The following is a 22,660-nucleotide window of genomic DNA, read 5'->3' on the forward strand; positions in this document are numbered from 1 at the left end:
TTAAATATTTTGCAAATTCAGTAAGCCAATGATACTTTTTTATTTATATTGACTTTTAGCAAAAAACTATTAGAAGACAAAATTTCATAAGCATGCCTAAATATAAACTGGCAGGGGTTTTCTGCTTCTATAAATTCCTGTCCATTCACTATAATAGGCAGAAAATCACGGCTGACAAACGACGAAGCAGAAAGCTCAACCACCATATTTAAGCTTGTGCAGTGCAGACTTAAAAGAATTCATCTGATTTTGATACACAGTAAGTGCACTTCCTGAAAATAAGTATATGCACTGTAAAACCTAGACTGTGGAAAGACAGGATGTGAAGCAGATAAACAATACATCATCAAAACGCACCAGAAAGAACATCAATGTGTTTTAAGGGCAGCCAGAACATTCATTTAAAAGGGTTATTTAATTGGAGATAAAAGAATGCGTCATCATTTTCCTGCATATTTTTCTTTTGATACTAAAACAACTCTTCATTATAGGAATATTAAATACCTTAATAACATGTAAAAAAAAGGTTATATGCAGTTTCATTTTGAATTGTTAAAAATATCTACAAATTATTGACACTGACATGGGCAATGTTCTGCTGCCACAACAGGAGCCACATAAAGGTAATTCACCCAGCCGCTATTTTGATGCACATTTTTGATTCCATGAATATTTTATGAAATGGCCCAAACTGAAGCCATATAACATTCCTGCATTACTGATGCCTACGCCCGTAAGCTATGAACATTAGAGGCATGATTGAGTGCATTAAAATGAACTCATTCGGCAGTGCATTGATTACTTGATGGAAAAAAACTTACTCTGCTATGACAAAAATACCAGAAGACACTACAATCTTGCATAAGAAGCCAGGCAGGAATGCTGGCTGGTCTGAAAAAAATCTAAGCTGTTTCCAGCTCCTTTAGACAGGTTGTACATTTAGACCCGGCCATAATTGCATGGGATGTTAATTAGGTCTGGAGATTGCTGCAGGTATTATTCAGGTAATTTGAAATGTCAGAAATTGTGGGCTGCACTGACTGACCTGACTTGCTTGGCTGTGGACTTCAGCAACACTGGGAATAGCTAATTATTTTTTTCTTTAGCTGGAAGACTTTGCCAATAGAAATGTAAGAGAAGAAATTACTGAACAATTTCAGCTGGTAATTTTTCTAAAAAAAACACTTGAAAAAGCAAACTTTACATCCATATTACTCATAATATTAAGAATATAGATCAAGGGTACAATGATGATAAGAACACAATTAAAAATTAAGTGATATCACATAAAGATACACATGAAAAATAAATGTAATGTTTTAGCAAATATTGATTTATTATACAAGTATTTGATTTGAAATTAAAATACTATGTCTATAATGTTAAAGAGAACCTTTGGCCACAGGGTTGTGCTATAATTACATTTTTTTTAGTTTTGTACAAGGAACTAGGCTTTGGTTCTGTCCAAAAGCTCAAACAGAATTATTCTGAATATATGAATACTTTAACACAAGACACTTCATTAAGTTCCCAACTTTCAGTCTCATTATAACCATATACTTAGTCAAAGGAGCTTTTACATTACCTACAAAGTAAGGATCGATTTGCATTGATTCTCAGAACATCGTTTTATGCAATGTACTGAGAAGTTTATGAAGTATCTTGCGGAATTTCCAAAATAATATATCCTGTTGAATATTTCTATAAAATATAATTAAATACTGTGAAACTTGTCTTTAATGACTGCCTTTGGGACTGCCTTGAGGTGATTTCTACAGTTGATATAGTTGATATTCTAAAACCGGTTTAAAGGATCATGGTCATCAGGAATTGTGAATTATGAAGAAACAGAAACTACTTTTGGAGATAGTCCTGTTCTTTGGATCATTTACAAAGGTATAAGTATCTTTCACATGAATATTGAATTTTTAAACTGGTTCAAGAATCATTACCAGCAAATTACTTGCAAGGCACAATACTAATATAATGATGGAAAACATAGATTAACATTTTTCTGGAATTAAATATATATTCTTTTCATGACCAATCAGATTTATTTCTCTTATTGGTGATTGGTATGTATAATACATATATGTGTCCTTAGATGTCTGGCCTCCTGCAGAAAACAAAAGGTAGCAGTCATCGAGACCAAGGGCTGGATTTTGCCAGCCCTGGGGAGGCGGGACTGCCGGGAAAATGGCAGAATTTGGGGGCGGGTCCCAAACCACCCCCAACCCGCATCCATGCCATCTTGCCAGGAGGCGGGTAGCCGGCCCGCGCTGGGTCCCGCCTCCTCGAGACGGGAAGGGGATTAATGCCAATTAACTGCCTGTTAACAAGTAGTTAACAGGCAGTTTTTTTGCTAATCCCTATTTTGAGCCCTGAAGTGTGGGCTTCCCGACGGCTCCGAACCTCGCCAGGGTCAGTGAGGTGGGCCGTCGGTCTGCGGGGGTTAGAGGGGCCGAGATGTCCGGTGTGCAGGTGAGTAATGGGTGCATGTGTGCAGAGGTAAGTGTGTGAGGTGTGTGTAAAGTGTTTTAATAAGTTTTACTTACCTTTACTTCTTCCTGCAGGCTTCCTCCCTTCAGGTCTCGGGAGTCCCTCAGCTCACCGGCACAGAAAGCAGAATGGCCGCTGAACTGTCAATAGCTGCAGCATTCTGCTTTCTGGTCAGGAAGGCTTTCTAATTGAGTCTTGAGTAAAGACACAACTTAGAAGACAGATTGTCAGTGTTTGACAGCTTCACAGAGCTGTCAAACGATGACATTTCAGCTGTCAAAAGCTCTTGGCAGATGAAACGGCACTTGCTGACGTCACCTGTAACTGGATTTCCCTTAATTGGCCTGTTAAGCCCGCGGGCTTAACAGGATCAATCAAGGGAAAATAGCGTGGATTGGCCACAAGTCGATAGAGGCGGAACTAAAACCCAACAAGTGGGAGTCCCGCCTCCAAAAGCTCCCCATTGACAAAATCCATCCCCAAGTCTCCAGCTGGGGACTTTTACCATGTAATAATGTACTAGTGTCAAAAACTGTAATAGAGCCTGAGGAGCTCCTGTATTAATGATAACCTCAGCATTAAGTGAAGGGGTAGAATATCAGAAAGGGTTGAGACATTTTTTAAAATGGAGATATTTATTAAGAAACTTTAAGGGGCAAGTAAGGGAATATTTAAGATTTACTCCTAATCAGAACAGATAAATTGGGCTGGAGAAAAGTAAAGGATGAAGAGTAGATCCTGGGAGTGCATCCAATGATTGATAAAAAGACCTGAATGGTGTTTAGGGAAAGATCAGCACACTAAGGTCTAATTGCAATCAAGGCAAATCTAAAATTCTCACTACGAGACCAAGTCAGTACTTTGCCCTTCTGCAAAAAGTGGCATGAACATGGGAAGTATGGATTCCGGCCAAAATAAAAAACAAAAACAAAAAATTCAATCCATCAAAAGCTGTTCCTTTCACAGATCATGTATAATTGAATTATTATGGACACCATCCAACTTATTTAGGCCTGAAGAAGATAAATAACCACAGGGCACAATGTGGTGAGTGACATTTCACAGGAGTCCCGAGTTGAGGTTACTGTTGTTTATTATTTGCACAAATCAGGACTTAGAAATTGAGGAATCAATATTGAAATTTGCTGGTGGCACCAAATTGAGGTTGGGGTATGGCAAATTGTAAAAGACTCCAGAAGGTCAAAAATAGATGAACAGGATGGGCAGTTAGATGGCTGATGCGGTTTAATACAGGAAAATGTGAAGTAATACATTTTGCAAGTAAGAACCGGAATAAATACTTTAAATTGTAAGATTTTAAAGGAGGCAGAGGAACAGAAGGACCTTGGTATACAGATTCACTGGTCCTCAAATGTGACAATGCAAGTAGATAAGGCCATAAAAAGGTAAAAGAGAATTCTTGGTTTTCTATCCAGACGCACAGAAAACAAAATCAAGGATGTAGTTTTGAACTTGTATAACACCTTAGTTAGATACACACACCATTATATCAATGGAAAAGGTGCAAACGAAATGTCATATGGAACAGAGAAGTGCTATCGCTGCGGCAGAACAACACACGACCAGAATGATTGCTGGTTCAAAGACAAAGTGTGCAGACAGTGTGGAAAAGTAGGACACATAGCACGAGTCTGCAGGTCGGGAAAGAAAACCAGCAATAAGAAATCTCCAAAAGAAAAGTACAAGGTACATAAGGTGACGGAGAATAGTTCAGACGAACAAAAGAGTGATACCGACTCCGAAAACAGGGAGTTGAGTTGTCTGAAACTACATAATGTGATCAAAACGGAGGATCACCGAACCATTTGGGTCACTCTCAAGATAGCAGGAGTCCAGGTAAAAATGGAATTGGACACAGGATCAGCCCTAACAGTCATAAACCGACGGGACTACGAGCGGCTATTCTCACACATACCCTTGAGAGACACAAAAATTATTTTGAAGACGTACACGGGGCAAAAAGTCTACCCCAAAGGAAAAATAAGGGTGACCGTTATATATAACGGTAAGGAAACACCAAAACTAGACCTGTATGTATTGCAAGATGGAGGGCCACCATTACTGGGACGTGAATGGATCCGGAAAATACAGCTGGATTGGCATTCCATACAAGCACTGACTGTGGCTGCCAAAAAGGATGACGACGTCACACCTGGGCGACTGTCAAAGATCCTAACCGACGCGCAAGAAGTGTTCCAGCAAGGACTCGGAACACTAAAAGGCACGACTGCAACAATTAAAATCGAAGAAAACGCAAGCCCAAAATTTTTTACGGCCAGACCGGTACCTTATGCGATCCGCCCAGCTGTCGAAGCAGAGCTGGAGAGTTTGGAACGTTCAGGAGTACTGTCCAAGGTAGACTGGAGCGAGTGGACTACACCCATCGTCCCTGTGATGAAAAAGTCGATGAGCAGCACGCCTGGGGAACCAAGGAAGGTTTGCATCTGTGGGGACTTTAAGGTGACAGTGAACCCAGTCCTTCACACCGTGCAATATCCACTTCCGCGGATTGAAGATATTTTCGCCTCGCTATCTGGAGGGAAACGCTTCACTAAAATTGATCTGGCCCAGGCGTATCTGCAAATGGAGGTAGAAGAAGCATCAAAAAAATACCTCACAATCAACACCCATAAAGGTCTCTACCAATACAACCGGCTGGTATTCGGGGTAGCATCAGCTCCGGCTATTTGGCAAAGGGCAATGGAACAAGTCCTGCAAGGGATCCCAGGGACCCAGTGTTATTTGGACGACATCCTGGTCACGGGCGAAAATGACAGTGATCACCTCGCCAACCTGGAGCAGGTGCTCACTAGATTGAAGGAATATGGGCTCCGAGCTAACCGCCCCAAATGCGAGTTTTATAAAAAACAGATCTCGTATTGTGGCCACGTTATCGATAAAGAGGGGTTATATAAGTCCCCAGAAAAGATTGAGGCAGTAGTCAAGGCTCCAGCACCGGAAAACGTGTCACAACTGAGGTCGTTCCTCGGGCTGGTAAACTACTACCATAAGTTCTTGCCAAATTTGTCTACAATACTACACCCACTGAACACCCTACTGCAAACTGGAGTGCCATGGAAGTGGAGTGACGAATGTAGACGAGCTTTCCAGAAGAGCAAAACACTAATCACATCGAAAGAGGTATTGGCCCATTTCAACCCAGCACTACCAATTCGGTTGGTGTGTGATGCGTCACACTACGGCATTGGAGCGGTGCTGTCGCACAAATTCTCGGACGGCTCAAAGAGGCCAATAGCCTTTGCGTCACGATCACTAACCTCAGCCGAGCGTAACTACACCCAGATTGACAGGGAGGCCCTCAGCCTAGTGTGGGGAGTGAAAAAGTTCAATCACTATCTGCATGGGTAGAAATTCACCTTGCTGACTGACCACCAGCCTCTTGTCTCCATTTTTAATCCGAAGAAGGGCGTTCCGGTGATGACTGTGCAACTACTACAAAGATGGTCACTCTTTCTAGGGGCGCACCACTATGAGATTGAATATAAGGGCACGAAACAGCATGGAAATACGGATGGGCTATCACGCCTGCCACTGCCTACTGCGGAGGAAGCACCAGCAGTGGATCCTGTCGAAATATTTCATTCGACTATAGTTGAATACCTACTGGTAACTAACGTTGTATGTTAAAAGTGTTAATTGTAATTAGTTTGATATTTAATTGTTAAATGAGTGTTATGGTACTGTTAATCTAAAAGGGGAGGAATTGTAATGTATATACCTTTAAGGGGGGAACTACTTTTTACAGCTCATGTATACTGTAGTGCCGGCAGTGACCACACCTGTATATATATATATATATATAGCACTGAGTAGTAATCTGTACAGTTCAGTTCCAGAGTGAGCCACGTTGAGTAAACACCTGTTGTACCGTTCTCCTGCAGTCTGTGTCTTACTACTGACGGACACAACATGGTTCTTCTGCCAATCACCTTAAATCTGTGTCCTCTGGTTGTCGACCCTTCTGCCAATGGGAACAGTTTCTCTCTATCTACTCTGTCTAGACGACTCATGATTTTGAACACTGCTATCAAATCTCCTCTCATCCTTCCCTGCTCTAATGAGTACAATCCAGTCTATCCACATAACTGAAGTCCCTCATCCCTGGAACCATTCTTGTAAATCTTTTCTGCACCCTCTCCAAGGCCTTCACATCCTTCCTAAAATGCGGTGCCCAGAATTGGACACAATACTCCAGCTGAGGCCGAACCAGTGTTTAATAAAGGTTGATCATAACTTCCTTGCTTTAGTACTCTATGCCTCTATTTATGAAGCCCAAGATCCCATATGCTTTTTTAACTGCTTTCTCACCTTGCTCTGCCACCTGCAATGCTTTGTGCACATATATCCCAAGTCTCTCTGTTCACGCACCCCCATTAGAAATGTACCCTTTAGTTTATATTAGTTTATAACCTTCTCTGCTCTAAAGAGAACAACCCCAGCTTCTCCGATATAGTAATCTGGGATGTTATGATTAAGGTTATCCACCAGGTGGTGCTGTAGCCAAGGCTGCTGCTAAGGTCAGAGGTTTGCTTCCTGTTAAGGTCAGAGGTTTGCTTCCTGTCAAGGTCAGCAAAGGTGAAATGCCAGGATGCAGGCATATTTGTTAATAAAGTACTCGTGCTAATTCTACGATATCGCCTCTTCGAGTCCTTGTCTCACTACATGGATTTATCACATCCAGTCTATCCATGTAACTGAAGTCCCTCATCCCTGGAATCATTCTCATAAATCTTTACTGCACCCTCTCTAAGGCCTTCACATCCTTCCTAATGTGCGGTGCCCAGAATTGGACACATATACACCCAGGTTTCTGTTCGTGCACCCACTTTAGGATTGTACCCTTTAGTTTATATTGCATCTCCTCAATCTTTCTACCAAAATGTATCACTTCGCACTTTTCTGCGTTAAATTTCATCTGCCACGTGTCCGCCCATTTCACCAGCCTGTCTATGTCTTCTTGAAGTCTATCACTATCCTCCTCACTGTTCACTATACTTCCAAGTTTTGTGTCATCTGCAAATTTTGAAATTGTGCCCTGTATACCCAAGTCCAAGTCATTAATATATATCTCAAGAAAAGCAGTGGTCCCAGTACTGACCCCTGGGGAAAACTACTGTATACCTTCCTCCAGTCTGAAAAACAACGGTTCATATCTATGCTGCCACTGTCCCTTTTATTCCACGGGTTTCAACTTTGCTAGCAAGTCTATTATGTGGCACCTTATCAAACGCCTTTTGGAAGTCCACGCCAACCGCATTACCCTCATCATCCCTCTCTGTTACCTCATCAAAAAACGCAATCAAGTTAGTTAAACACGATTTGCCTTTAACAAATCCGTGCTGGCTTTCCTTAATTAATCCACACTTGTCCAAGTGTCTGTTAATTTTATCCTGGATTATAGTTTCTAAAAGCTTCCCCACTACCAAGGTTAAACTGACTGGCCTGTAGTTGCTGTATCCGTACAATCTTTTTTGAAGGGTGTAACATTTGCAATTCTCCAGTGCTCTGGCACCACCCCCGTATCAAAGGAGGATTGGAAGATTGTGGCCAGTACCTCCGCAATTTCCACTTTTACTTCCCTCAGCATCCTAGGATGCATCCCATTCGGTCCTGGTGACTTATCTACTTAAAGTACAGACAGCCTTTCTAGTACCTTCTCTTGATCCAGTATCTCAACTACCTCCTCTTTCACTATGACTTTGGCAGCATTTTCTTCCTTGGTAAAGACAGATGCAAAGTATTCATTTAGCACCTCAGCCATGCCCTCTATCTCCACGTGTAGGTCTCCTTTTTGATCTCTAATTGGCCCCACCCCTCCTCTTATTACCCATTTATTATTTATATGCCTGTAGAAGACCTTTGGATTCCCTTTTATGTTAACTGCCAGTCTATTCTCATACTCTCGCTTTGCCCCTCTTATTTCCTTTTTCATTTCCCCTCTGAACTTTCTATATTCAGCCTGGTTCTCACTTGCTTTCTCAACCTGACATCTGTCATATGCCCCCCTTTTCTGCTTCATCTTACTCTCTATCTCTTTCATCACCCAGGGAGCTCTGGCTTTGGTTGCCTTATCTTTTGTGGGAATGTACCTCAACTGTACCCAAACTATCTCCTCTTTAAAGACAGCCCATTGTTCGATTACAGTTTTGCCTGCCAATCTTTGATTCCAATTTACCCAGGCCAGATCTGTTCTCAACCCACTGAAATTGGCCTTCCTCCAATTAAGTGTTTTGGCTCTAGATTGCTCCCTGTCCTTTTCCATAGTTAATCTAAACCGTATGATACTATGATCACTGTTCCTTAAATGTTCCCCTACTGACACTTGCTCTACTTGACCCACCTCATTCCCCAGAACCAGATCCAGCAATGCCTCCTTCCTCGTTGGGCCTGAAACATACTGATCAAGAAAGTTCTCCTGAACACATTTCAGAAATTCTTCCCCCTCTCTGCCCTTTATACTATTACTATCCCAGTCTATATTAGGATAGTTGAAGTCCCCCATTATCACTACTTTATAGTTCTTGCATCTTGTTGTGTATGTACCTTTAAGGGAATAACTGGTCTTAGACTGCAGTACCGGCAGTGACCACCCCTGTATAAAAGGCCCTAGCAGGCTTCTGTAGTTTCAGTTTCAAGCTGCCTCTTGTTCAGTAAAGTACCTGTTAAACTGTTCTCCCGAAGTCCGTGTATTATTGAGGCGCGGACTTTACAGTGGCGACGAGTAAGTTCAAAATCACCTGCAGTGTGGCATCATCTCACGGGGATCTCGCCTGAAAGGAAGGTCCTGGAAGGTCATAGTCTGAGCAGCGGGCGTCGACCGAGGGCAACCGCCCGAAGAATCCATCGGTGTTTGGAGAATTGCAGGAGAGACTGTGGTTCCAGCGAATCGTGCTGGTAGCAGGTAGCGCGCTGACCCTTCCGGACTGCGGCGGGCTCAAGCTCGATCGAGCGGCTCTACAAATCGGGCCGCGCAGCGTCGCCGGGAAAAGAAAACAAGAGAGGGTGGAGCGCACAGGGCGCAGTTGGTGCTCGAGAACAGGACAGCGGAGAGAAACTAAACGGGGGGCAAGGAAAGCGAGACGCGCCAAAGCTGCGGGTCGCCGCCATTACCCCGTAGAACGCTAGGAGCAGCGTGGCAGTAAGGGGAAGAAGCAAAAGCGCGGGAGGCGCCATTTTATCCCGTTGGGGAAGAAGCAAAAGCGCGGGAGGCGCCATTTTATTCCATTGGGGAAGAAGCAAAAGCGCGGGAGGCGCCATTTTAAATCACCCAAGATGCCGAAAAGTGGCAGTATCACTGCTTTCGACAACGAGGTAGAAGACTGGACCACGTATGTGGAAAGAATTGAAGTGTACTGCAAGGCAAATGAGGTGGCTGATGGAAAGAGGGCGTCGGTATTATTAAATCTGATGGGTGCGAGTACGTACGGCCTATTGCGGAATTTAATTACCCCAGCTAAACCAATGGAGAAAAGTTTTGAGGAGATTGTTCATATCTTACAGGAACATCTAAGCCCTACACCACTGCTGATAGCAGAAAGATTCAAGTTCCATAAAAGAAACCAGCACAAAGATGAGAGCAATGCTGACTATCTTACGGAACTACGCAAGTTATCGAAGCACTGCCAGTTCGGTGCAGGACTGGCAGACACCTTACGGGATAAGTTTGTCTGCGGGCTCCAGAGTGAAGGAACCCAGAAACGACTACTTTCAAAAAAGGACCTGACGCTAGAACAGGCTTTCAGCGTGGCAGTATCCTACGAAGCAGCAGCACGGGGAGCTGCGGAAATACAACAGAAACCACAAGAATACAGCGCTAACGAAATGGCGTATGGAGCAGAAAAGTGCTATCGCTGCGGCAGAACAACCCATGAGCAGAAGGACTGCTGGTTTAAAGACAAAATATGCAGGCAATGCGGGAAAATGGGACATATAGCAAGAGTTTGCAGGTCGGGAAAGAAGACCAACACGACAAGAACTACTAAGGAACAGTACAGGAAAGTAAAGAAACTGACAGATAGTAGTTCAGAAGATCAGGAGAGTGATAAGGACTCCAGGAGCAGGCGACTAAGTTGTTTAAAGTTACACAACGTGATCGCAAAAGAAGATCACCGAACCATTTGGGTCACCCTCATGATAGCAGGGTCCCCAGTTAAGATGGAATTGGACACAGGATCAGCCCTAACTGTCATGAATCGACGAGACTATGAGCGGCTATTCTCACACATACCCTTAAAGGACACGTCCATTGTATTGAAGACATACACGGGGCAAAAGGTCTACCCCAGAGGAAAAATAAGGGTGCCAGTTGAATATAACGGAAAGGAAACACAGAAACTATACATGTATATACTACGAGATGGAGGACCACCATTATTGGGACGTGAATGGATCCGAAGACTACAATTGGATTGGCATTCCATTCTGGCACTAACTGTGACTGACAAAAAAGATGATGACGTTGCACCTGGACGTCTGTCACAAATTCTATCTGACGCGGAAGAGGTGTTCCAACAAGGACTTGGGACTCTAAAAGGAGTAAAGGCAACCATAAAGATTGAGGATAACGCAACCCCAAAATTTTTCAAGGCCAGGCCGGTGCCATACGCGATGCGCCCAGCTGTGGAAGCTGAACTGGAGAGTCTGGAGCATTCGGGGGTGCTGTCTAAGGTGGACTGGAGCGAGTGGGCCACACCCATCGTTCCTGTAATGAAGAAAGCATTGAGCAGCACGCCTGGGGAGCCAAGGAAGGTTCGCATCTGTGGGGACTTCAAGGTGACTGTGAACCCAGTCCTGCACACAGTACAGTATCCGCTTCCGCGGATAGAAGATATTTTCGCCTCACTATCTGGAGGGAAACGTTTTACAAAGATTGACCTGGCTCAAGCGTATCTACAAATGGAGGTGGAAGAAGCATCTAGGAAATACCTCACGATAAACACTCACAAAGTGAGTACAATCGACTGGTATTTGGGGTAGCATCGGCCCCGGCTATGTGGCAGAGGGCAATGGAACAAGTCCTGCAAGGGATCCCGGGGACCCAGTGTTATTTGGACGACATCCTGGTTACGGGCGAAAATGACAACGAACACCTTGCCAACCTGGAACAGGTGCTCACGAGATTGCAGGAATATGGGCTACGAGCCAACCGTCCCAAATGCGAGTTCTTCAGGAGACAAATCTCGTATTGTGGCCACATGATTGATGAGGAAGGGTTGCATAAGTCGCCGGACACGATTGAGGCTGTAGTCAAGGCTCCAGCACCAGAAAATGTGTCGCAACTGAGGTCGTTCCTCGGGTTGGTGAACTACTACCATAAGTTCTTGCCGAATTTATCTACAATTCTGCACCCACTGAACGCCCTCCTTCAAACTGGTGTAACATGGAAATGGAGTGATGAGTGCCTTTCAGGAATGTAAATGCCAAATCACTTCAAAAGAAGTATTGGCCCACTACAACCCAACACTACCGATTCGGTTGGCATGTGATGTGTCACCTTACGGCATTGGAGCGGTGCTGTCACACAAATTCCGTGACGGTTCAGAGAGGCCAATAGCCTTTGCATCGCGCTCGCTAACCTCAGCCGAGCGTAACTACGCCCAGATTGACAGGGAGGCCCTCAGCCTGGTGTGGGGGGTGAAGAAGTTCAATCACTATCTGCACGGGCAGAAATTCACCCTACTGACTGATCATCAACCCCTGGTCTCAATTTTTAACCCAAAGAAGGGCGTTCCGGTGATGACGGCGCAACGGCTGCAAAGATGGTCACTTTTTCTAGGGGCACATCAGTATGACATAGAGTACAAAGGTACGAAACAACATGGAAACGCTGATGGGCTGTCGCGCCTACCGTTGCCTACGGCGGAAGAAGCACCTGCAGTGGACCCGGTGGAGATATTCCATGCGACCATAGTCGAATGTTTGCCTGTTACAAACGCAAGTATTGAGAAGGAAACCCGAAATGACCCAACACTCTCTCGGGTCTATGATTTGACGGTGAAGGGATGGCCAGCATATGGCGACTCACTGTTGCCAGCATTCTCGCCAAGGAGGGAACAGCTGTCAGTGTGCCGGGGAACCTTGATGTGTGGATCCCGAGTGGTAATTCCACCCAAGTTGAGAGATAGAGTACTCAATGAGCTTCACGAGGGTCATCTGGGAGGGGTAAAAATGAAGAGCCTAGCCAGGGCGTTTGTGTGGTGGCCGGGAATCGATAAAGAAATCGAGGATATGACCAAGAGATGCACAGGATGCCAGAAGGTCCAAAACGCTCCACCACAGGCCCTGCTACATCCATGGGAGTGGCCCTCATCTCCATGGCAACGGGTACACATTGATTTCGCTGGTCCATTTATGGACTCAATGTTTCTAATCGCTGTGGACGCCCATTCGAAATGGCCAGAGGTCATTAAAATGTCCTCCACCACCACGGAGAAAACTATTGCAGTCCTAAGGACCATCTTCGCCAGGAATGGGTTGCCAGAACAGATCTGTTCCGACAATGGCCCACAGTTTGTGTCTGAGGATTTCCGGAGGTTCCTGAAGAATAATGGGGTGAAACATTACACATCTGCCCCATATCATCCAGCCACAAATGGATTGGCTGAGAGGTTTGTTCAGACCTTTAAAAAGGCCACAAAGGCAATGTATAATGACGACATACCACTGCAACACAAGGTGGATAACTTCCTGTTTGCTTACCGGAATGCGACACATGCAGTAACCAACCAAACTCCAGCCGTACTGTTTTTCAACCGGAGACTAAGATGTCGCTTGGATTTGCTCAAACCAAACATAAGACGAGATGTTGAGGATAAGCAGTTCCAGCACATAAATGAGAAGCCAACCAGGAGCTTCAAGATAGGGCATCCAGTCTTGGCCCGCGACTACCGAACAGAAAAATGGCAGCCAGGCACGATATGCACACAGCAGGGACCACTAATGTACACAGTGGACGTTGGAGAGAGCATCGTGAGACGCCATGCTGATCAGATTCTAGAGTCGCAGGAACAAGCCAAACCTGTACCACAAGCATGTGCACCTGGTAATGAGCCCGAAGTACAGATTGCGTCTACCTTAGAAGCAGGGGTATTGGAAGCTGACGAACCAACCAATGACAATGAGCCAGAATTGACTCCACCGCCAGAACAGGATACTCGAGAAAGGCGCTATCCAGTCCGGATCAGGAAGCCTCCTCAAAGACTGAACTTATAAATGACTATTTCAGTTGATGTATATATTACTGAGAAAATTGTAATTGTAATTAGTTATTATTTAGTTGTTAAATGAATGTTATGTACTGTTTATCTAAAAGGGGAGGAATTGTTGTGTATGTACCTTTAAGGGAATAACTGGTCTTAGACTGCAGTACCGGCAGTGACCACCCCTGTATAAAAGGCCCTAGCAGGCTTCTGTAGTTTCAGTTTCAAGCTGCCTCTTGTTCAGTAAAGTACCTGTTAAACTGTTCTCCCGAAGTCCGTGTATTATTGAGGCGCGGACTTTACACATCTCTCTGTAATTTCCCTGCAAATTTGCTTCTCCATATCCTTCCCATTAGTTGGCAGCCTATAGAATACACCTAGCAGTGTAATGGCACCTCTACTGTTTCTCAACTCTAACCATTTTTATTTATACCACAGTTCCTGGCATATTTATTTAAACAAATAAAGATAGGTTCTTGCCATGACTATGAATATATTTGTAATGTTCTACATTGTACAGATGTGAAACGATTGATCCTGTTGTTGCTTTTAGGTGATGACAAGAACAGCCAGTACCAGTTCCACCATTCAATATGTGATCACTCACTGCCACAAAAAACTTAATGACCATACCAGGTCTTTGTTAAAGTGATTGAATAGCTACTATTAATGCCATGTAGTGATGCAGTACCCTTTACATCCCCAGCCTTCACCTGGAAGTGTTCCTTCACTCACATTCTTATATGTATCCACCACAAGTGGAATGTAATTGCTTGTTGCATGCAATTGCCACCATACCCAATATAGGCTATATATGGTGACACCAAGCGACCAAAATTACTCGTCCCTTTTGGTGTATTCCACCAGTGGGAGTTCACCAGAGGGGCAAAAAATTAGGCTGGGACCTGGATATGTCAGGTCCTGGCCTGTTGTGGATTCTGTGGAGCCTTGGAAAGGGCAGAGCCTCCACCCATCCTTTACAATGTAGGAGTTTGTGCATGGGAACTCCCCACATAGGGGGGAACCCAATGTAGGATCAGCAGCAGTGCATCTGGCAGATGTACCAGGCCAGCAAAGGGAAAAAGGGAGCTCCAGCTGAGGGTTCAAGACATAATTATGGCCTGGACATCAAAAGAACAAGGAAGTAAGTACTTTGGTAGATGCAGGCTCTGACAGCACAATTTTGCAATATGCACTCTTGACGTGCGCAAAGGAGCAACCCTAGATGCATCCCTAGTGATGTGGGCATCCACCATTAGCATAGAAATCCAGAGACATCCTCCTGACCATGTAAAACTTTGGTGGGAATCCTGGGTGGGCTCATCCCAGCAATTATATCCCTCCTCAATGGATTTGTGACAAGCAGCACCACAACAAGAGAATGCTTACTTCCATGGCAACTTTCACAGTGCGTTCATTTTAAGGCAATCCAGTGTGTCAGGATTCTTTCACCCTGAAAGGGAAGTCTCTGGGTGGCTTCTCGGAGATCAAGGCTATCCTCTGCAACTAAGAATGATGGCACCTGTGTTGGTTCCCACAATGCAAGCTGAGCATCAATACAGTGTGGTCCATTCAGTCACCTGTGTCATAATTAAGCATACCATTGTCATGCTGAAGGTTCCTGGATCAGTTTGCTGGGTTTTACTGCATGTCATGTTTACTGAAGCTATTGTGGGAGCACCATCACCACAAGGACTGCAGTGGTTCAAAAGAAGGCCCACTGCTACTTGCACAGAGAAAATAGGAATAGGAAATAAATTCAGTTTTGCCAGCATCATCCACCTCCTAAGAACAAATTAAAAAAGTAGCCAATTTGCCCTTTTGACTACACTTTTGAAGGACAGGGAAATCTGTAACAGTCCTAAGCGCTCTAACTTCCTATGACATGTTGCTTATCCTGGGGAGGGAATTTATCAAGGGTGTTGGATACAGGAAAGTAGGAGGGCATGTACTAGCTGAAGATTCATTATGGCATTCTATTTCTCTTCCTATTGTACTCTTTGTTAATTGTCACTGATCCATATCATGAAATTCTCATGTCACTCCTACTTAAAGTGTTATGTTAACTCAGCTTCTCAGGAAACCATTCTAATCATTCTCTCTGTATTTCTCCTCTAAACGTGATGCCAAACCAAGAGCAGGTATCTGGCAATGCCAATACTTGCAGCACAAATCTTCATTTACTCTATCTCTCCTAAGCACCAGCCTAGAGATATGCACCTCAGGGGAGTTAAAAAGTGAGAACGAAGACACTGCGCTGGATGGCATACAAAGCACAAGTGAGCAGTTCAGGTAGTGGTGGAACATGAAGGAAGGCGTTGCTAGACAGACGGTCAGGAGGCATTTCCTGTCCACTGAAGAGCCTGGGAATCTGTCCTTTACAGGTTCTGCATTTAAAAATACAATGCTGGCTCAGCATCAAGCATCAGTGTGGGCACTGGGGACAAGAGAGTTTGCGACTCAGGTTTAACAGCAGTGCAGTTCACCGTGGAACATGTGGCACCTTCAGGAATATCTGCAGCAGAGGCCCCTGTGGCAGATGCTCTATGGGCATTTTATGCTTCCTCCATGGATGCTGTAACTTCTGCCATAGAAGACACAGGTGTCAGATTGGAGAGAGCTGTCTCTTCTGATTTGGACAGGCTTGGAAACTGGTAGAAGATAAGCATTGCACAGGGCTTCACTGATTTCACTGGGATTATTGGTTGTGCCAGCCATGGCTCAGTTGGTAGCATTCTCGCCTCTGAGTCATAAGGTTGTGGGTTCACAGTCCCACTCCAGAGACTTGAGCACAAAAATCTAGGCTGACACTCCAGTGCAGTACTGAGGGAGTGCTGCACTGTTGGAGGTGCCATCTTTCAGATGAGACATTAAACCGAGGCCCCGTCTGCTTTCTGAGGTGGATGTAAAAGATCCCGACTATTACGAAGAAGAGCAGTGGCTTTATCCCTGGTGTCCTGGACAATATTTATCCCTCAATCAACATCACAAAAACAGATTGTCTGATCATTATCAAATTGCTGTTTGTGGGAGTTTGCTGTGTGCAAATTGGCTGCTGCGTTTCCGACATGACAACAGTGACTATACTTCAAAAGTACTTAATTGGCTGTAAAACACTTTGGGACATCCTGAAGTTGTGAAAGGGGCTATATAAAAGCAAGTCTTTCTTTTAGTCTATTTTCCAACAGGTCAATTGCCGTGCAGAGGCAGTGTCCCGTACACGAGGCATGCCTGGAAGGTGCTGGTGCTGTCTCTCAGGACAGCAGCACATATTTGCACTCCTGCTACCCCTCTCTGATGCCTGCACATGTGGAAGAAAGGAGGCAGGTTGTTCATTCAGCAGCACAAAAGATGCAGCCTGCAGTCCATCTCAAGACTTAGCTGGCATGAGACAAGGGCTACCTGTCCAAAGAGGCTCCTATTGACACATAGCAGGTGACTCGTTGCTATGTATCAATAGGAACCTCAGCATACAACCATGATTCTTGAAATCTTAGTCGAACTATATTGCAGATCGATCCTGTTGCCTGAAGTGTGATTTTAACATGCCAATGTGTGTTTAATTATAACAGAGGTGACTAATCTACATCCTAGGGTACTTAAGGAAGTGGCCCTAGAAATAGTAGATGCATTGCTGATCATCTTCCAACATTCGATGGAATCTGGAACAGTACCCATGGATTGGAGGGTAGCTAATGTTACCCCACTATTCAAAAAAGGTGGTAGAAAGAAAACGGGGAATTACAGACCGATAAGCCTGACATCGGTAGTGCGGAAAATGCTAGAGTCCATTATAAAAGATGTAATAGCAGAGCACTTGGAAAACAGTGACAGGATCGGACAAAGTCAACATGGATTTACAAAAGGTAAATCGTGCTTGACTAATCTAATGGAATTTTTTGAGGATGTAATTAGTAAAATAGATAAGGGAGAACCAGTGGATGTGGTGTATTTGAACTTTCAGAAGGCTTTCGATAAGGTCCCACATAAGGGATTAGCGTGTAAAGTTAAGGCACATGGGATTGGTGGCAAGGTATTGACTTGGATAGAGAACTGGTTGGCAGACAGAAAGCAAAGAGTTGGAATAAATGGGTCTTTTTCCGAGTGGCAGGCAGTGACTAGTGGGGTACTGCAGGGATCGGTCCTTGGACCCCAGCTATTCACAATATATATTAATGATCTAGACAAGGGAACTAGATGTAATATCTCCAAATTTGCAGACGACACAAAGCTGGGTGGGCGTGTGTGCTGTGAGGAGGATGCTGAGAGACTACAGGATGATTTGGACAGGTTGGGTGATTGGGCAGAAGCATGGCAGATGCAATAAATGTGAGGTTATCCACTTTGGTGGCAAAAACAGGAAGGCAGATTATTATCTGAATGGCAATAGATTGGGAGAAGGGGAAGTGCAACGAGACCTGGGTGTCCTTGTGCACCAGTCGCTGAAGGTAAGCATGCAGGTGCAGCAGGCGGTTAAGAAGGCAAATGGTATGTTGGCCTTCGTAGCGAGAGGGTTTGAGTACAGGAACAAGGATGTCTTGCTGCAGTTGTACAGGGCCTTGGTGAGACCACATCTTGAGTATTGTGTGCAGTTTTGGTCGCCTTATCTGAGGAAGGATGTTCTTGCCATGGAAGGAGTTCAGCGAAGATTCACCAGGCTGATACCTGGGATGGCAGGAATGACGTATGAGGAGAGATTGGGGCGATTGGGCTTGTACTCGCTGGAGTTTAGAAGAATGAGAGGGGGTCTCATTGGAACTTATAAAATTCTGACAGGACTGGACAGACTAGATGCAGGAAGGATGTTCCCGATGGTCGGGGAGTCCAGAACCAGGGGTCACAGTCTAAGGATAAGGGGTAGGCCATTTAGGACAGAAATTAGGAGGAATTTCTTCACCCAGAGAGTGGTGAACCTGTGGAATTCTCTACCACAGAAGGCAGTAGAGGCCAATTTATTAAATATATTCAAGAAGGAGTTGGATATATTTCTTAAGGCTAAAGGGATCAAGGGGTATGGGGAGAAAGCAGGGACCAGGTACTGAATTTGGATGATCAGCCAAGATCGCATTGAATGGCGGAGCAGGCTCGAGGGGCTGAATGTGCTACTCCTGCTCCTATCTTCTATGTTTCTATGTTTCTAATTCGGTGGGAATACTGGTAGGTAGATGCCATGCACCTCCGGTATTACCTGACCAGTCTAGCGTTGCTGTTTCTTTTCTCTTCTTCCTCAAAAAAACAAATATACAAGGGTATTCCCAATAGAAAATTTATTGTGCCCTTTGTACATATGAGAAGGGGTAAATGACAGCCTTGAAATAAAGGGTATAAAGTAGATGGTAAAGTAGTTGTCAGCAACAAAAAAAATCTGCAAAAGCATTTGAGTAATTACATAATAAGCCTTCTGTAAATTCTTGGAAAGAACCTACTGGGTTGATTAAATCCACTTCTGCTTTTTCTCTAACACTTTACAACTCCAGATACCCATATTAAATGGGTGAAACATGACTGGGTGCAATTGTGTAAGTAATGATGCAAAATGGAATGGATATCAGCACAATGGGTGCTTCCACCATCCACCAGAAATGACAGTGGAAAATGGGGTAGGTGTAAAAATGGGTAGGATCTGGTATAATGGATCCTCATCCCATTTCCTGCCCATACCCACCCAAGTACTGTCTGAAAATTGATATAACACAGAAAATCCAACCTGCTACTCTTTTTGCACTTCTGGTTCTTTCTCTCTTTCACTTTCACTTCTCTTTGGATGTACCCTCTCTCTCTCTCCGCCCCCCTCTCTCTCTCTCCGCTCCCCCTCTCTCTCCCCCCCCCCTCTCTCTCTCCCCACCCCCCTCTCCTGGGGCTCCTGAGAAGCGGTGGGAACAGGGATGGATGGCAGGGAAACCCATTAGGAATCCAGACCCCAACTCCATTCCAGCATCTGTATACGGTGGGTGGAGAAGAGGCAGCCAATGGCTGTCCCAGTGGGGGAAGAGAAATTAAAGTCAGGGCGGAAAGGTCGTGATAAGTCTCGCCGCCGATTTTGGCCCATTTTCCGCTACTATCAGGGGAGATTGATGGGGAAAATCCAGCCCTCACGTTACCTTCACTACTTTAGTTTCGTTGGCTGTTAGCGTTGTCAGTCCTTTACCATCTGTGAGGAGATGAGTGGGGCTTACAAACAGTAAGTCCTGGCAAACTCTGTGAATGGCTACTCTCACTGCCAATCATAAAACATTTCTGCTATATTTACCACCTCCTGAAGCTCCAAAATGTAATGGTATTCATTAAACTTAAAAGGGTGGCAGCATCACATGCATTCTGGTGCTAAAATAAAGAGAGAAGAGGTTTGAGATAATTGACATAGACATCAGCCAATTGGGCAGAATTAAGTCAAGAAAACAGATAACAATGCTCAATTCAACAACTGAAGTTGCAGCGAGTACTCAAAACTGAGTCCCAGGTTCTCGACACAGGAGTAGCCCGCTATGAGAAAGACAATTCCTGGAAACATCAACAGGCAACTGTATGAGTAAGAATAAGCATTTTAATCTGAACTGTTTGTTGTCATGGGTTTCTTACTCAGGTATTATTTCAAGTAGCTACAAAATCAAGGTGGTGGTTTAAATCATCTTCATTTAATATTTTGAGCGATTCGGTTGGGCAATTTCTACTACTTTCCAATTGGGATTGATAGCTTTGAGGAAAAAATGGGCAATTTCATTGCTCAGTTTTTTTATGCTTTCTTGTTCATCATCTTCCAATTCTTCCATGGTCTTGACCTCCCTACTCCTATGATCTTCTCCATACAGTCTACTCATCTGACACGAGACAACTTCCTGCTCTCCACCATCAATATCTGCTCTTTCAGCCATTTTGCTCACTCCTTTTAGAGCCTCCTCCCTCTGCACCTTCCTTCTTGCTCTCAAAAGCCTCCCAAATACCCTTTTTTTAACTGTGCTTTCAGCCATGTTAACGACATCTTTCCTTTTCTCCCATCTGCTCGATGTTCACTAGTTTTCCACTATCCTGTAAAGTGCTCTGAGACATCTTTGTGTATGTGAGCAATGCTGTAGAAATGTAAATTGTTGTTGTCGTTCATAATACCTACCAACTGAATCAAACTGCTTTTGATTCATTCACATTTAGGTAATCATATAGTTGATTGGTAACAGTTAAGTGCTCATTTTAGCTAATTACCAACTTTTGCCCTATAGATGCATGATGCATCCAGGTGTGATGCCCAGATACAACACCCTGATTTGTAATACTTTTAAAGTGTGTTGCCTTTGAAAGTTGTGACATGATAAATGGGCTAGTATTTAAATATATAGATAGATAGATTGTGGAGCAGATCAGGAACTGCTGTGTACGCTGCCAAACATTTTTAGTAGAATGTAATTGGTAATTTTTATGACTGAACCAATCAGAAATTACTTCAGTCATGATTATAGGATCTGATTAACTGAAGAGACACTGGTCTCTGCTCTGCAATCTGAATATATCACATAAATAAAAAACATTTAATAATATGTATATTCTGAAAAAAATTTAAATAGATCATCTGGCAATAATAAAATCAAAAGTTTGCTACGCCTTGAACTACAACAATCCACTTATGTTGTAAAACACTTTACTCCTTTATTTAAACACATTCTCAACGACTGTTGCCTAATATCTGACAGATAAGAGTATGAGGTCTAACCATTTAATACCAGAAACAGAATTTGGTTACTGTAAATTATTGCAGTAAATATTTTCCACTAAAATGGAATATGACAAGGTTAGTTTTGCTATTCTCAAAGAACAATAAATACAGGAAACTTTGTGATATCCGGCACCGACGGGACCGGCGTGTTGCCGATCTATCAAAACTGCCGGACATACAAAGTTAATGTTGAAGCATACGGAGGTTTTCATCTCCGTATTTGACAACAAACACTGTTGCTTAGCAACAGCTTCTAAAGAGTCGGCTGCAGCTGCAAGCGTCTCTAGCTGAAGCTGTTGCTATAGCTACAGACCTTGCAGTGCCTGACTGGGAAAAAAAAAGAACGAGAACTAAAAAAACTTATAGAAAACGGCTCCTGATTTTTGCCGTTAGATCGAGTATTCCGGACATACAACCTCCGGATAAACCAAAGTTTCCTGTAGAAAGAGGGCTTCCTGTTTCTACGATTTTTCAAGAATTCTGCTTTAAAATGTTGAGCATGAGGAGTCTAAAAAAATGATCAGATCAAATCATTGATAGATAACTGGCGCGTTGAAAACTAGTAAGAATAAACACTACTTAGCAACAGTTTGTTGTATATCTTTGCGTCTAAAGTGGAAATTGCAATACATATTACAATGTTTTCTGATTTCTCCAAATTAATCACATAATCAAGGTAAATCTGATTTACCTTTCTCCTTATAGGCCGTGCCCATGTTTGCATTTGCTTCTGCTGCTTTCTGTCCCCCAACTGGTGTGATCATTTCCGTGGTGGTGAGGCACGACTGAAAGAAGTGATCTGAAAGCAGTTTGTTCCCAATTCTTTTAAAGTAACATGCCAGTGAAAGTTGGTTATTATAGACTTCCTCAAACAGTCCTTAGGAAAAAAGGGAAAGTACATTTTTTTTAGACATGCCTATAGCAAATATATCAGAAATACACTCTTGTTTATGTAAACTATGCTGCAGTATCAGGAAAAGCACACGAGAATTGTTTATATTGAGTTCCTTATTCCTAAAAATTGACTAACAGGTGCAAAGCTTAAATCTATTATTATGTTAATAAAGTGAAGCACAGATAACATTAATTATGGTATATAAAATTCAACTTTTCAAATATAAATTTAATTTGCTCTGATTGATATAACAGAATTGTAACCTTCAGTTTCTTGATTGTTTTGTAAATGTCAACAATTTTAAAACTTTCAAATAATGTC

The 22,660-nt window shown here is 43.6% G+C and overlaps 1 protein-coding gene across 6 annotated transcripts in view; it reads right to left on the reverse strand.

Moving 5' to 3' along the window:
• Positions 1-22,660, reverse strand: part of LOC147122817 (tetratricopeptide repeat protein 29-like) — a 547,513-nt gene that overhangs the window by 370,139 nt on the left and 154,714 nt on the right. For all 6 annotated transcript variants that reach the window (XM_086011402.1, XM_086011395.1, XM_086011389.1 and 3 more), the window contains one exon: positions 22,136-22,321. In XM_086011402.1, coding sequence (XP_085867528.1) covers positions 22,136-22,321 — 186 coding nt within the window. The remainder of the gene's footprint in view (positions 1-22,135; positions 22,322-22,660) is intronic.

The sequence above is a fragment of the Somniosus microcephalus genome, chromosome 2 (genome assembly GCF_052327205.1).
Source record: "Somniosus microcephalus isolate GS21.2 chromosome 2, FLI_Smic_1.0, whole genome shotgun sequence".
Taxonomy (NCBI): Eukaryota; Metazoa; Chordata; class Chondrichthyes; order Squaliformes; family Somniosidae; genus Somniosus; species Somniosus microcephalus.